At 39.9% G+C, this 15,390-nt stretch overlaps 1 protein-coding gene across 1 annotated transcript; it reads left to right on the top strand.

Annotated features, from left to right (window-relative positions):
• LOC107646928 lies at positions 9,783-10,937 on the top strand. The gene has a single exon (XM_016351071.1). It carries the CDS (start codon positions 9,783-9,785, stop codon positions 10,935-10,937), a length of 1,155 nt encoding a protein of 384 aa, XP_016206557.1.

The raw sequence follows: 15,390 nt of genomic DNA, 5'->3' as shown, positions 1-15,390 counted from the left end.
AGTCTTCTGTTGTGGGTGGATCCTCCAAGAGGAAGATCTCTTGCTCCTTAGGTTTCGTTGCCTTCTCACCATGATATAGCTTTAAGCGATGCCTATTAACTTTGATGAAATCAGAGCTTGAAGGATGACTCAGATGGAAGACTCCGTATGGCTCAGCCTTCTCTACTCTATATGGACCTTCCCATCTTGATCTCAACTTGCCTAGCATGAGCCTCAGTCTAGAGTTGTAAAGGAGGACAAAGTCCCCAGGTTGGAACTCTCTCCTCTTGATGTGCTTATCATGCACAACCTTCATCTTTTCCTTGTACAGCCTTGAGTTCTCATAAGCTTCTAGGCGAAGGATTTCTAATTCTTGCAGTTGTAACTTCCTTTCAGCTCCGGCTTTCTCAAATCCCGTATTGCACTCCTTTACTGCCAAAAAGGCTTTGTGCTCTACCTCAACTGGGAGGTGACAGGCTTTTCCATAAACTAAGCGGAAGGGACTCATCCCAATGGGTGTCTTGTATGCTATTCTGTATTCCCAGAGTGCATCTTGTAGCCTGGTGCTCCAGTCTCTTCTATGAGGTTTGACTATCTTCTGCAATATACTCTTTATTTATCTGTTAGATACCTCACCTTGCCCATTAGTTTGGGGATGGTAGGCTGTTGCCACTTTATGAACTATCCCATGCTTCTTCAGTAATCCTGTTAGTTTCCTGTTACAGAAATGGGTGCCTTGATCGCTCATGATTGCTCGTGGTGATCCAAAGCGACAAATAATGTGGTTTCTAACAAAGGAAACAACAGTGTTAGCATCATCAGTGCGGGTAGGAATTGCTTCCACCCATTTAGAAACGTAATCTATAGCTAACAATATATAAAAATTACCATTAGAATTCGGAAATGGACCCATGATGTCAATGCCCCAAACATCAAAAATTTCACAGAAAAGCATAGTCTGTTGAGGCATCTCATCCCTCTTGGATATATTACCAAACTTTGGCATGGGGAACAAGATTTACAAAATTCAGCAGCGTCTTTAAAAAGAGTAGGCCACCAGAATCCACAGTCTAAAATTTTCCTAGCTGTTCTTTGAGGGCCAAAATGTCCTCCATTCTTAGATGAGTGGCAGGCCTCTAAAATGGACTAGAATTCTGATTGAGGCACACACCTTCTAATTACCTGATCAGCGCCACATCTCCATAAATATGGGTCATCCCATATATAATATTTGGACTCGCTTTTCAGCTTGTCTCTTTGATGCTTAGTAAAGTTTGGAGGAAAGGTGCGGCTAACTAGATAATTAGCTACAGGCGCATACCAAGGAATTACTTCAGATACTGCTTGTAAGTTATCAAACGGAAAATTATCATTTATAGGAGTGGCGGTATCCTTAATGTGCTCAAGGCGACTCAAGTGGTCTGCCACTAGATTCTGGTTACCACTTCTATCCTTAATTTCTAAATCAAATTCTTGTAGTAGCAGTATCCAACGTATAAGCCTTGGTTTGGACTCCTTTTTAGCTAATAAATACTTTAGAGCGGCGTGGTTGAAGAGAGAACTTTTACGTGGTCTAGAAATTCGCAGATAAATCCTCGTTGCAGATATAGTTTCTAAACCAACAAAATTCCTTTCTTACAAATGTTTTGGTTGTCACAAGTAACAAACCCCTTTAAAATTGATAACCGAAGTATTTAAACCTTGGGTCGTCTTCTCAAGGAATTGCAGGGAGGTGTTCTTATTATTGGTTATGAGTCTTGTAAATTGGAGGTTTTGAAAGTAAGGAAGCAGTATGACATGTAAAATAAATAAATAACTATAAAATAAAACTCTTGGCAAGGTATAAGAACTGGAAGTCCTATCCTAGTTATCCTTATCAATTGTGATGAGAATTGGATTTTTCTCCCACTTTGTTAACCTCTAACTATGAAGGTAAGTTAAGTGGATGAATTAATTTTGATTCCTCAGGTCCTAGTATTTCCTTGGGAAAGGCTAGAGTTATTGGAATTCGAATTAATTCTTGAAGAATTCCAATTTTCAATCAACAATGAGTTTGATAACTCAAGCGTCACCAATTACTTAACCAAAGTCAAAAGGAAGAAAATATCTAAATTAAATTAACAGCATCCATATAAATAAAGCAAAGCAAAATTAAATCTGAAAATACCTCAAATTGCATTAATAAAGGAAATCAAATCTAACATGGAAAAGTTCATAAATTAAATTGGAAAAATAAATGAAAGGAATATTGAACCTGTGATGAAGAAGAAATAATCCTAAATCCTAAAACTAAATCCTAAGAGAGAGGAGAGAACCTCTCTCTCTAAAAACTACATCTAAAACTAAAAATTATGAACTATGAGCTGGTGATCATGAATGAATGGATTCCCCCACTTTATAGCCTCTAATCTGTGTTTTCTGTGCCGCAAACTGGGTCGGAAACAGCCCAGAAATCACTGGAGAAGAAATCTGCCACGCTGATTTTCGTCACTGCGACGCGTCCGCATGGAGCACGCGTTCGCGTCGCCTAGTGTCAGAGCAACTATATTATATATCAAATCGAAGCCCCGGATGTTAGCTTTCTAATGCAACTGGAACCACATCATTTGGACCTCTGTAATCTCTGAAATCACTTAACACACATATCAAGGCATCTAATGGTAATAAGAGAGGATTAAACATAGGGAACTTAAGGCCAAAGAAGCATGTTTTCAATCAAAGCACATAATTAGGAAGGCAAATGTAAAACTATGCAAATAGTATGAATAAATGGGTAAAGAGTTGATAAAAACCACTTAATTGAGCATAAGATAAACCATGAAATAGTGGTTTATCAGTGGTATGAGTACACTACTACTTTAGTACCAAGTAAATAGGCTCAGAATTTATCCAGAGCAAAAATAATAGCAAGAAGCTCTTTTTTAGTAGTAGTGTAATTAGACTGAGATGTGTCTAAAGTCTTAGACGCATAAGCAATTACAAAAGGATCCTTATCTTCATGCTAAGCCAGCGCTACTCCTACTGCATGGTTAGAAGCATTGCACATGATTTCAAATGGCTAGCTCCAGTCTGGTCCTCTCACAATTGGAGCTTGAGTCAGGGCGGTCTTCAGCTTATCAAATGCTTGTTTGCAATCCTCACTGAACTCAAACTCAATATCTTTCTGTAGTAGTCTGGACAAGGGTAGTGCTACCTTACTAAAGTCCTTGATGAACCTCCGGTGGTGCACGAAATTGTGATCTCTGGTAATGGCTTCTTAGGCCAGATACTCTGATCTAGTTTTACAGTCTGTCACAACTTCGATACACCTAACCAGCAAGTGCACTGGGTCGTCCAAGTAATACCTTACGTGAGTAAGGGTCGAATCCCACGGAGATTGTTGGTATGAAGCAAGCTATGGTCACCTTGTAAATCTCAGTCAGGCGGATATCAAATGGTTATGGAGTTTTCGAAAATAATATAATAAAATAGGGATAGAGATACTTATGTAAATCATTGGTAGGAATTTCAGATAAGCGAATGGAGATGTTTTTCGTTCCTCTGAACCTCTGCTTTCCTGCTATCTTCATCCAATCAGTCTTACTCCTTTTCCATGGCTGGCTTTATGTGATACATCACCACTGTCAATGGCTACTTTCGGTCATCTCTCGGGAAAATGATCCAATGCCCTGTCACGGCACGGCTAATCGTCTGGAGGCATCACCCTTGCCAATGGCTTCATCTTATCCTCTCAGTGAATAATATGCTCACGCACCCTGTCACGGCACAGCTATTCATCTGTCGGTTCTTGATCATGCTGGAATAGGATTTACTATCCTTTTGCGTCTGTCACTAACGCCCTGCAATCGCGAGTTAGGAGCTCATCAGAGTCATTCAATTATTGAATCCTACTCGGAATACCACAGACAAGGTTTAGACCTTCCGGATTCTCATGAATGCTGCCATCATTCTAGCTTACGCCACGAAGATTCTGGTCAGGAGCCATCCAAAGATGGTCAAAAAGACGCCTAATACAATAGTAAAAGGTCCTATTTATAATAAACTAGTCACTAGGGTTTACATGAGTCCAGAAATGTGAATTTAACATAAAAACTAAGGAAAACATCCCTAAAAGTAACCAGATCCTACTAAAAACATACTAAAAACAATGCCAAAAAGCGTATAAATTATCCGCTCATCATCCAGTAAAAACCTGCATGGCCAAAGAACGAACGGACTTCCCTCACAGAGGAGGGGTAAGATAAACTAGAAATAACATCCACCTTTGCTGGATCTACAGAAATGCCAGTATTAGACACAACATGTCCTAGTACAATCCCTTGTTTTACCATAGAGTGACATTTTTCAAAATTCAATACAAGGTTTGTACTGACACATCTATCTAATACTCTAGATAAACTATCTAAGAAAAGGCTAAAGGAATCACCATAAACGCTAAAATCATCCATAAAAACCTCCATACAGTCCTCAATAAGGTCAGAGAAAAGACTCATCATGCCTCTTTAGAAAGTAGCTGGTGCATTGCACAAGCCAAAGGGCACTCTCTTATAAGCATAAGTCCCAAAAGTACATGTAAAAGTAGTCTTTTCCTGATCTTCAGGAGCTATATGAATCTGGAAATAGCCTGTGTAACCATCTAAAAAGCAATAATGTGATTTACCTGACAGGCGATCCAGCATTTGATCAATGAATGGAAGGGGGTAGTGATCCTTACGAGTGGCCTGGTTGAGGCGCCTGTAGTTAATGCAGACCCTCCAAGCGTTCTGTACTCTGGTTGCTATGAGCTCTCCATGCTCATTCTTCACTGTAGTGACTCCAGACTTCTTGGGTACCACTTGTACTGGGCTTACCCATTCACTGTCTGAGATGGGATAGATGATATCCGCCTCAAGTAGTCTGGTCACTTCCTTTTTGACAACCTCTAAGATAGTGGGATTCAGTCTTCTCTAGGGTTGACGAACAGGCCTAGCTCCCTCTTCTAAAAATATTATGTGCTCACAAACTTGAGGGTTGATGCCTTCTAAGTCTGCCAAGCTCCATCCAATTGCTTTTCTGTGTTTCCTCAGCACATTAAGTAGCTGTTCTTCTTGTTGGGACGTGAGTTCCCTTGCAATGATAACTGGAAACTTTTGCTTGTCCTCAAGGTAAGCATACTTGAGGTGTGGAGGGAGGGGCTTTATTTCTAATTTCTGTTCATGGTCAGGCTTTGGATTATTTGGGGCTGGTGATAATGGCAAAGTGCCCTCATTGTCCTCCGAAATTGTCCCCACACTTGGACCTTGTCCTGTGTACTTCATTTCTAACTCCTCCTGGTGAACTTTAGCCATGGTTTCATCTATGATGTCACACTGGGAGATAGAAAGGTCATCCAGAGGGTGCTCCATAGCTCTATTTAAACTGAATTTCACTATTCTGCCATCTATTTCAAAAGAATAAGTTCCGGAAAATGCGTCCAGCTTGAACTTTGAAGTCTTCAGGAATGGTCTTCCAAGCAGGATTGATGATGGCCTTCCTGAGTCATTAAGGGGCATTTTCAAGATATAGAAGTCAATGGGAAATGTGAGCCCCTTAATGCTCATTAATACATCTTCAGCAATTCCAACCACTGTAATTATGCTTTTATCTGCTAACACAAAATGAGCTGTCGACCTTTTTAAGGGAGGGAGCCTCAAAGTATCATATATAGACAAAGGCATTATACTAACACATGCTCCTAAATCACACATGCAGTCAAAAAGTATCACACCACCAATAGTACAATTAACCATACATGGACCTAGATCACTACACTTTTCAGGTATACCTCCCATTAAAGCAGATATAGAACTACCTAAAGGAATAGTTTCTAATTCATTAATTGTCTTTATGTATACATAAATCTTTTAGAAACTTTGCGTATTTAGGTACCTGCTGAATAACATTTTAGGATCAGTTACCTCAACCTTTTTGAATATTTCTACCATTTTGGGATCAAGTTCCATCTGCTTCATGGGCTTCCTTGCAATTTATGGAAATGGAATAGAGAGGGCATTTCCTGCAAGGTCTGCCTCTTTTGGTGTTTTCTTTTGTGGTTGAGCTTATTCTTCTTCAACCATGTCTTGTATGTTCTCTTCCTCTTCGTCATCCTCTACTTCCACTACCTCTTCAGCTGAGGCTTGTTCTGATGGGATTGGCTCCTTCTGATTCCTCTCTTGTAGCATAGTTCCGGACCTTAGGGTGATGGCATTGATGCCACCCTTTGGATTTGTCAATGGTTGAAAGGGAATTCTACTGGAGCTCAAAGGCTGGTTGTTGGAGTTATTTAGTGATCCAATATGTGATACAAGAGCTTGCAAGGTAGAGTTCAGACCATTTAGAGTAGAAGTAAGGTTGTTTTCCATGGCCTGCTGTCTCCGATCAATAGATTGTAGTAACTCATCATTAGAAGATGAAGAGGGATAAGTGATCTGAGAGGTCTGCTGTTGGTTGTGCTGTGGACTTTGGAATTGCCTCAGGTGAGGTGCTCTGTAAGGCTGGTTCTGGTTCTACTGCCTATTGTTGTTATTATTCCACCTCTGATTTCCCTGATTGTCTCTGCCTCCTCTGTTATTGTTGTCCCTCCAGCCCTGGTTAGAATTATCTCTCCAACCTTGGTTTGAATTGTCCTGCCATCCATGGTTGTAGCTACCACCTTGATTGTATCCTTGATTGGAACGGTCATAGAAGTTATGAGTGGCTGCCACAGTGTTGTCTTCCTGTTGGAGCTGCGGACATTCATCAGTATAATAGCTCTAATCAGCACAAATCCCGCATAGTCTTTGTGGAACCAACTATTGGCTTTACTGTGGTAGAGAGGGCTGAGCTTGCTGAGCTTGTTGTTGACTCAACTGCATCTGCTTCAGTAAGTTGGTCATTTCACAGATACTCTGAGTTAGAGCAACAATCTTTCTGCTAGAGGATATTTTCGCAACAGCTTTTGACCGGCTTTATTTCTGCCTATGATTCCTAGTAGATTCAGCTAAGTCGCTGATCAATTGCCATGCCTCATCAGTAGTCTTGTACTTTTTCATAGACCCATTGCTAGCACTTTCAAATGTGGTCTTATCTTGGGGCCTCATGCCCTGTGTGCGTAGCCGAGCAACACTATCTTGTCAATCATATGGTGGAGGCATGCTTCTAGAAGATTGTTGAAGCGCTATCAGTATTCGTAGAGAGTCTCAGATTCGTCCTGAACAATCATGGAAATGTCTTTCCTCAGTTTATCAATAACTTCAGCTGGAAAGAATTTTTCCAAAAATTCTCTTCTAAGCGTATTCCAGTCAGAAACAGTTGTTGCGGGTTGAGTGTAGTAACAGTCTCTCGCCTTTCCCTCAAGAGAGAATGGGAAAGCTTTTAACAAAATAGAAGTTTTATCTGCACTATCACGCTTGACAGTAGAGCAGGCTGCTTGGAAATCCCTAAGGTGCTTGATAGGCTCTTGAGCAGGTAAGCCATGAAACTTAGGCATCAAGTTGAGCAGTGCAGTCTTTATTTCAAAGTCTGTAGCCACCGCTGGGTGATGCGCTTGAAACGGTTGCTTTGTAAAATCAGGGGCTCCAGCCTCCTGGATAGTAACTCTTCTGGGTGCTGCCATGTCACCTGCACGTAAATCAACCGAATCAGTAGAAAGGGAGCTTGTTTCTTCCTTACGTGACGTTTCAGATTCGCCCTCGGGGAGGACTAACCAATGCCGAGCTTGCCTTATACGTGGAATAGTTCTTTCGATCTCAGGATCAAATACTAGCAAGCTTGGATCAGGAAGTGAACGCGTCATTTAACGAAAGAAACATGCAGCTCATAGTAGCAAAATAAAATAAAATGCAAACAAATAAATTCCAATCAATAACTTAGCACTCTATTGTAACTCCTCGGCAGCGGCGCCAAAAATTGATGTGGCGGAAATTGCCGAGTTAAGAAATTATTATAAGAGATACGTTGCAAGTATAGTTCTCAACCAACCAAAATTCTTCTTATCAATTTAAAAGGGTGGTCACAAAATTAGAATTAAAATACTGGGAGTATAAATCCTATGTCGTCTCCCAACGAGTTGCAGAAAGGTGTGCTATTTTATTAATCAGTTGTTTTCTAAAATGGTTTGAGTTGATAAACAGGAAATTAAATTAGAGAAATTATGTAATTTAAATAAAAACCTTGACCGGGAGTAGATTAGTTGGAAGCCCTATCCTTGATGGAGTTCTCTCAAGATCAATAGATAATTGAAGGTTGTCTGCTCAGTTATCCTTTACCAGATAAAGGAAAGTCGAGCAAGTTAGAAGTCAGTTTCTATTCACAAGTTCTGATCCTCTCCCTTAGGAAGCACTAGTGTTAGTGATTAGAGGGCGACCCAACGCTAATCCCAATTATAATTTTACTCTTGAACATCCAACTCAAGGTCTTCCTTTCAATCAACTCCCAATCAAGTTATGGAACTACTCGCTCATTATGAATGTAAACTTCACAAAATAAGAAATGGAAATAAGGAAAGACATGATAGATAATAATCAAAAGGATTAATAAAAATAAAAATAATTCTTTCATTAATAAATTCTAAAGATAGTCCAATAGTAACTCTGAATAAATTGAGGATATGAAAGAGTAAATGACAAGTAAGGAAAACAAACTAGAATGATGAAGTCTTGATAGAGGTAATAACTCTTCTCAATATCCCAATCTGAAAAGCAATAAAATCAAAATCCTAAGAACTATGAATGTGTAGAGAGAAAACCCGGAGGAGGAGTAAAATCAGATCTAAAACTAAAATTATGTGGAATGAATGTTCTTTTTGTTTTTGCATGTTCCCTGGCTCTAATCTGTTTTTCTGGGCCAAAAACTGGGTCAAAACAGGGCCCAAAATCGCCCCCAGCCAATTCTGCAGATCGCGCACGTCATGCGATCGCGTCATCCACGCGTTCATGTCATCCAGCGTCTTGCCTTGCCACGCGTGCGCGTTGTCCACGCCTTCGCGTCACTTGTGCAGTTTCCATTCCATGCGTTCGCGTCAGGCACGCGAGCGTGTCACTGCAATTTCCTCTATTTCACGCGGTTGCGTGAGTCATGCGTCCGCATCACTTCTCGCTGGTCATCTCCTCAATTTCTTGTGCTCCTTCCATTTTTGCAAGCTTCCTTTCCAATCTCCAAGTCATTCATGCCCTATAAAGCCTGAAACACTTAACACACAGATCACGGTATCGAATGGAATAAAGGAGAATTAAAATACATAATTAAAAGTCTCTAGGAAGTAGTTTTCAACTATGGGGTAATTTTGGGAAGGAATTATAAATACATGCTAATTTAATGAATAAGTGGGTAAAGATTTGATAGAAACACACAATTAAACACAATATAAACCATAAAATAATAGTTTATCAATCACCAAGCAACTTGCTGAATTGACCAAGCAAATAGAGAAGAATCAGGCTGCAGCTATCCACACTCAATCATCACCTCAAGAAGAATTGGAGACAGAAGAAGGAGCCAACTGGGAGGAAGCTAATTACCTTGGAAACTCATCTAGGCAAGCTAATGATCCTTACTCTAAAACCTATAACTCTGGTTGGAGAAACCACCCAAACTTTGGGAGGGAGAACCAACAAAACCAAGGCCAAGATCATAGACCTCATAATCCAACCCAGTACAACAACCCCACTCACCAAAACTCCAACCAAAAAATATACCAGACCACACAAAACACTTATTCACATCTAACATACCAAATCCACAATAACCACTCTCAACACCCCAATTCCAACCAATCAGCACCACATGATGATGATAGAATGGCCAGAATGGAAGCTATGCTTGCAAAGCTTAACAAAGAGTATGAAGACATGAAAAAATTCTGGGAAGAGGAGAGAGGTATTATGAAAAGCCGAGGGGAGGTTCTTAAGAATCTCGAATTTCAAGTAGGACATCTTTCACAACAATTTCCAAGGCCTACTGACAGTTTTCCAAGTGATACAGAGAAAAATCCAAGAGGGGAAATGAAGAAGGTAAGGTGGGAAGAATGCAAGTCAATCAATCTGAGCAGTGAAGAAGGTCTGAAGAAAGAATGCTCCATACACTCAGAGCATGATGAAGGAAAACCAAGGAAGGATGTAAGAGAGATAGAAGAAATGGCTTGCCCTGAACAGAGGAAGCAACAAAAAGAGAAAGAATACCTCGAGCCCTTTGTGCCACAAGCACCATTCCCACAGAGACTCAAGGAAAGTGAGGAAGACAGGTCATATTCAAGATTCCTAGACATTTTTACAACACTCAGTGTCAACATCCCCTTCATCAAAATTCTTCAACAGATGCCAACATACATCAGGTGCATGAAAGATTTGTTGACCAAGAAAGGAACCTTAAAAGGGGGAAAAACAGTGAAAATGAACAAAGAATGTAGTGCCCTCATCAAGAAAGACATACTCACGAAGAAAAGAGATCCAGGTTGTTTTCATATTCCATGTGCCATAGGAAAGACTAAAATTGACAAGGGATTCTGCGACTTAGGTGCTAGCATAAATGTGATGCCTCTATCTCTTATGAAGAAGTTACAAATCAATGAGCTGAGATCCACGGATGTAATCGTTCAATTGGCAGACAAAACTCAGAAGAAGGCTGAAGGACTAATTGAAAATGTATTGGTGAAAGTAGGAAACCACTTCCTTCCCACTGACTTTGTTGTTCTGGACATGGAGGAAAGCTACCTCCATCCCGTTATTCTAGGAAGACCATTTCTAGCTATTGGAAAAGCTCTCATTGATGTAGAACGAGGAGAATTGATATTGAGAATACATGATGAGCAGCTCACTTTCCAGGCCTTCAAACCCGTGCATGAATCTGAGCAAGAGAGCAAAGAATTAAAAGAAGAGCACATTGAGAGTCCCGTAAAGGAGAATAAAAATGAACCACATGGGCAACATCTGGAGCTTTCCTTGATAGATAAACAAGAAGCTTAAGCGAAGAAGCAACCAATGGAGTTCAAGGAAGAGTCGAAGCTACAAGAGTGGAGAGGAGCAGTTAGCAAGGGACTTCATGACACAACACTCATGGGAGCAACACTGGAAGAAGAGGGAAGATTTGTGAAGAAATTACCAAGGGGATGAAGAAATAAAAAGATTCCTACAGAGGGTTTTTCCCCTGGAGACAAAGTGATATCAGCACACCATCCACCAATTCCACCCCATCTTCCAACCATTCCATCTCAATTACCTCAAGTGTTCACCATTAGAAAGGTCCTCTCCCTAGAGCATGTAGAAATCATTAAGGAATCAAGTGGAGACCGCTTCACTGTAAGGGGAGAAGACCTAAGGCACTACAATCCACCATGACAAAGACCAACCGTCAAGCTAGTGACGCTAAAGAAGTGTTCCATGGGAGGCAGCCCATTATTTAGTTTTTCTTGTTTTTAATACTTCAGTATGAATAATGAGTGTTGCTCTAGCATGAATTCAAGACCATTTTGACAATTTTTCATGACATTGAGAAGCATATGATCCAATTCTAAGTTTGGTGTGCCTACAGGCACACTAGGATACCTTTCAAAAATAATGATCATAATGCCAGTTTGACATTTGTTTCTTGGAATTTATAGCCAAACATTAAGTTTGGTGTTCTATATATTGTAAGAACAAGTCATGAGAGTCAGGTTTTCTTGAGCTTTGAAAGTCATGAGAGCGCAATCATGGTTATAATTTTTAGTTCATATTTAGACATAGCAAAATAAATCTTTTCTCATGATGGTTTAACCAAAAAGTGACACTAATTTCGTTGAGATTTCAATGACAACATTTGGAGGAAGTAACACTTTGTACCATATGACCAAACACTAAGTTTGGTGTCCTCCAAGATTATATATAGTGGCACCAAAAAGAGTCACGGTTGGTTAAACAAGCATGAAGAATGGTAGTCAAAGTTTTAATTTTAAATATTATTTGTTCTTTTACCACCACCTGTTAGTACTCACTCCTTTTGTCTTGTTATGATTGTTAGGTGCACAGAGAACTATTTCATGAAAGGGACAAGACAAGGAAAGGAAAGGCTAGCATGAAGACAAAAGGGGATCACATAGCTTGAAGGGTGAGTCTAAGCATCCTTGGAAGAAGCACTTGGAAGACCGAAGAGATATGCTTCATGAAGAGGCAACTTTTGTCTTTATTCAACCTTGCACGCACAACGTTAACTTCTCACTTGTCCCAATGAATCCTAGCCATCCATTTTTCATTAAAGCTTACTACAAATAGCCTCCCTTGAACCGTGCATGTGAACTCAAATCTCACACTTCTTGTACTCATATATTCAACGCTTTTGTGCTCTAAAACCAAAGCCTAGAAGCCGTGTTCCTTGTGCTAAAAAAAAAACACCCTTGTTCACTTGCTTCCATAACACTTCCTTAACTTCAAACACTTTTCCTCCGAAAGTGTATCACACCAACCAATCTCCTTCATAAACCTTCAACCTCAACCATCAAGAAAAGCATGGATTCTTCTTCATGTTCTAAAAGAAGGAGAGGAAAGGAACCTGTCACTGAGGAAGCTGAAAATGACTTTGATCGATGGAAATTCAGATCATGGTTCCACCAAATGCTGGACGAATGACAAAAAGATATATCCAGAAATTCCTTTCCTGTTGCTTGAGGAGGGATGCTCAGAAATAAAAGCCAAGATCAGAAAGAGGAAGTGGGAAGAGCTGACCTCACCAATTACCAAGATTAATGCAAACATCATAAGGGAGTTCTATGCTAATGCCACAAGACTAGATATGACTGAAGCACCAACATACAAAAGTTTTGTATGGGGTGTAGAAGTAGACTTTAGCGCGAAGGCCATTATGAAGGTCTTAGGACTAAGGCAAGCACATTTTGATGAGCCAGGGTACCATAAAAGAGTGAACGGGAACCCCGATTATGATGAAATTTGTAGTGATATCTGTGTGATAAATACTGACTGGGAAAGAGACAATGAAGGAAGGCACAAGTACCTGAGAAAAGGGGATCTCACTCCTGAGGCAAAGTGTTGGTATGAACTGATAAAGAGATCAATTCTGGGCACAGTGAATACATCCAAAGTTAACAAACGAAGGACTGTCATGCTACACTGTATAATAGTGGGAGGAGAGGTAAAGGTTCATGAGATCATTGCAAATGATATTCAAATGATCTCAGAAAAAAATGCTGCTGAAGCCTGGCTATATTACCCAAGCACCATTATGAGGTTATGCATGAAGGCCAGAGTGCCACTGGAGGATGCAAACCCCACATGGCTGCATCCAGGCACGCCTATGACCTTTGAAAGAATGATGAATGTCTCGGGGGCACAACAAGCACGAAGGCTGATAAACCATTATTTTATGATTTGTATTGTGCTTAATTGTGTGATTTTATCAAGTCTTCACCCACTTATTCATATGATTAGCATGATATTACAAGTCCTTCCCAAAATTGTTCCATGGTTGAAAAAATTGCTTCCTAAAGATCTTTTAATTGTATATTTTTATTCTCCTCTATACCGTTCGATGCCGTGAGCTGGCAAAAATGGAAGGAAAACAAGAAATTGAGGAGATGACCAGTGAGAAGCGACGCGGACGCATGGCTTACGCGACCGCGCGAAATGGAGGAAAGCGCATTGACGCGCTCGCATGCCTGACGCGAACGTGTGGATTGGAAGCCGCACGAGTGACGCGAATGCGTGGACAACACGCACGCGTGGCAAGGAAAAACGCTGGATGACACGAACGTGTGGATGACGCGATCGTGTGACATGTGCGATCTGCAGAATTTGCCGAAATCACTGGCGTGGATTCTGGGCCGTATTTCAACCCAGTTTTCGGCCCAGAAACATAGATTAGAGCCAGGGAACATGCAGAGACCAAGGAGGACATTCATTCGACATAATTTTTAGTTTTAGATCTGACTTTACTCCTCCTCTAGGTTTTCTCTCTATACATTCATAGTTCTTAGGATTTCATTTTTTATTGCTTTTTAGATTGGGATATAGAGAAGAGCTATTACCTCCGCAAGACTTCATCTCTCTAGTTTGTTTTCTCTACTTTTTACTTACTCTTTCATATCCTTAATCTGTTCAGAGTTACCATTGGATTATTTTTAGATTTTAGATTAATTGGTCTTTTTGATCATTATTTTATCATGTCTTCCTTTATTTCCCTTTCTTATTTTGTGAAGTTTACATTCATGATGAGCGAGTAGTTCTCTAACTTGATTGGGAGTTGATTGAAAGGAGAACCTTGAGTTGGAATGTTCAAGAGTAAAATTGTAATTGGGTTTATTGTTGGATGGCTCTCTAGTCACTGACACTAATCCTTCCCAAGGGAGAGGATTAGAACTTGTGAATAGAAGTAGACTTCCAACTTACTTGACTTTCCTTTACCTAGTAAAGTATAACTAAGTAGAACAACCTTCAATTATCGATTGATCTTGGGAGAACTCCAACAAGGATAGAACTTCCGATTAATCTAATCCTGGTCAAGATCTTTATTTAAATTACATAAATTTTTTGATTTATTTTCCTATTTATCAAACTCAAAACCAATTTGAAAAACCTCTGATTAATAAAATAGCACATCTTTCTGCAACTCGTTGGGAGACGACCTGGGATTCATGCTCCCAGTATTTTAATTCTAATTTTGTGACAACCCTTCTAAGTTGATAAGTGGACTTTTGTTGGTTAAGAACTGTACCTGCAACGTATCTCTCATATTAATTTCTTAATCTGCCAATTTCTGCCTCGTCAATTTTTGGCGCCGTTGCCGGGGAGTTGCAATAGAGTGCTAATTTATTGATTGGAATTTGTTTATTTGCATTTTATTTTATTTTGTTTTTGTTATCATGAGCTATATGTCTCTTCCATTGAAAGACGTGTTCACTTCCTGATCCAAGCTTGCCAGTATTTGATCCTGAGATTGAAAGAACTATTTCACGTATAAGGCAAGCTTGGCGTCTGATGCGGGGAAAACTTGTCTCTCAACAAATCTCCCTTCCGCAAGTGTACCGAATTTGTCGTCAAGTAAAAACTCACAATAGAGTGAGGTCGAATCCCACAGGGATTGACTGATCAAGCAACTTTAATTAGAAGAATGTTCTAGTTGAGCGAATCCAGAATTTGGGTTGAGAATTGCAGAAAATAAAATGGCGGGAATGTAAATAACAGAAAAGTAAATGCTAGAATTAAAGGACTGGACTTTCCAAGATAACTACTCAATGGGATGAAGATCGAAAGCTTTCAAGTAAAATCAAGAGAAAAGATAGAAGAAGAATAATAAAAATTAGTATTAATCCATCAAATTACAACAGAGCTCCCTAACCCAATGAAACGAGTTTAGTTGTTCATAGCTCTAGAAAATGAAAACAAAGATGGAGAATACATCATAAAACTAGAAAATGCAGAGAAGGTAAAA

The sequence above is a fragment of the Arachis ipaensis genome, chromosome B06 (genome assembly GCF_000816755.2).
Source record: "Arachis ipaensis cultivar K30076 chromosome B06, Araip1.1, whole genome shotgun sequence".
NCBI classification, from domain to species: Eukaryota; Viridiplantae; Streptophyta; class Magnoliopsida; order Fabales; family Fabaceae; genus Arachis; species Arachis ipaensis.
The sequence above is the reverse complement of the archived record's forward strand: the minus strand, read 5'-3'. Positions and strand labels throughout refer to the sequence as shown.

Excerpts from the sequence above, each read along its gene's own strand:
- LOC107646928 (XM_016351071.1), top strand. The coding sequence starts at position 9,783 with ATGGAAGCTATGCTTGCAAAGCTTAACAAAGAGTATGAAGACATGAAA.